General features: G+C 57.0%; 1 protein-coding gene across 1 annotated transcript; it reads right to left on the bottom strand.

The window, feature by feature from the left end:
* Positions 1-22: 22 nt before the first annotated feature.
* LAESUDRAFT_759726 (uncharacterized protein) lies at positions 23-194 on the bottom strand (the record flags this gene model as incomplete). Its single annotated transcript, XM_040912630.1, has 1 exon — positions 23-194. A coding segment is annotated over one exon (172 nt), but the record flags the coding sequence as incomplete, so codon positions are not given.
* Positions 195-621: the final 427 nt, after the last annotated feature.

Here is a 621-nt window from a genome sequence, read left to right as displayed (position 1 = left end):
CGCACGCTATCGCGCACAAGACCGCCGAATATAAAAAGTTCGCCCGCGGCAGTGGCCGTCATCGGCATCGCATGACCATATCTAGGGAAAGGCGAGGGCGACGGTGTGTTGGGAGGGGCGACACCGAGCTTCGGGATCGTGAGGGAAGGCGTGAGCGTGAGCCGCTGTTGAGACCATGGATATGCTGGTTGCATTTTATTGGATACTCTGCAGCTGTGCAGGTAGAAATAAGATGAGGGAGAAAACGAAGACGGGCTGAAAAGGTTTGCCTATGCGCCGGTCACCACGGGCATTATCTTCGACAGATCCATAATGCACTGGCAGACGCCCCAACGCAGCCCGTCATCAGGAATATGTGCATCTGTTGTGCGGTTCGATGCCAATCGAGAGGTCGTGGTTGATGTAGGCCGCGCTTGACCCTCCTTTTCAAGTGCACGAGAGACGGTTTTGTCGAAGGCACATAGTATAGTCGTAACGCTGGGGTCAATGCGGAACGCGTGACGTCACGGAGATGGACGAGTGACGCTGGTGGACATCGCTGGTCTCTCTTTGCATTTCCCCATGAGGCCCCCACGCGCACGCCCCGCTCCAAAGGCGCTCAGTCTCTCCATCCCCCGCTCA

The sequence above is a fragment of the Laetiporus sulphureus genome (genome assembly GCF_001632365.1).
Source record: "Laetiporus sulphureus 93-53 unplaced genomic scaffold LAESUscaffold_23, whole genome shotgun sequence".
NCBI lineage: Eukaryota > Fungi > Basidiomycota > Agaricomycetes > Polyporales > Laetiporaceae > Laetiporus > Laetiporus sulphureus.
The sequence above is the reverse complement of the archived record's forward strand: the minus strand, read 5'-3'. Positions and strand labels throughout refer to the sequence as shown.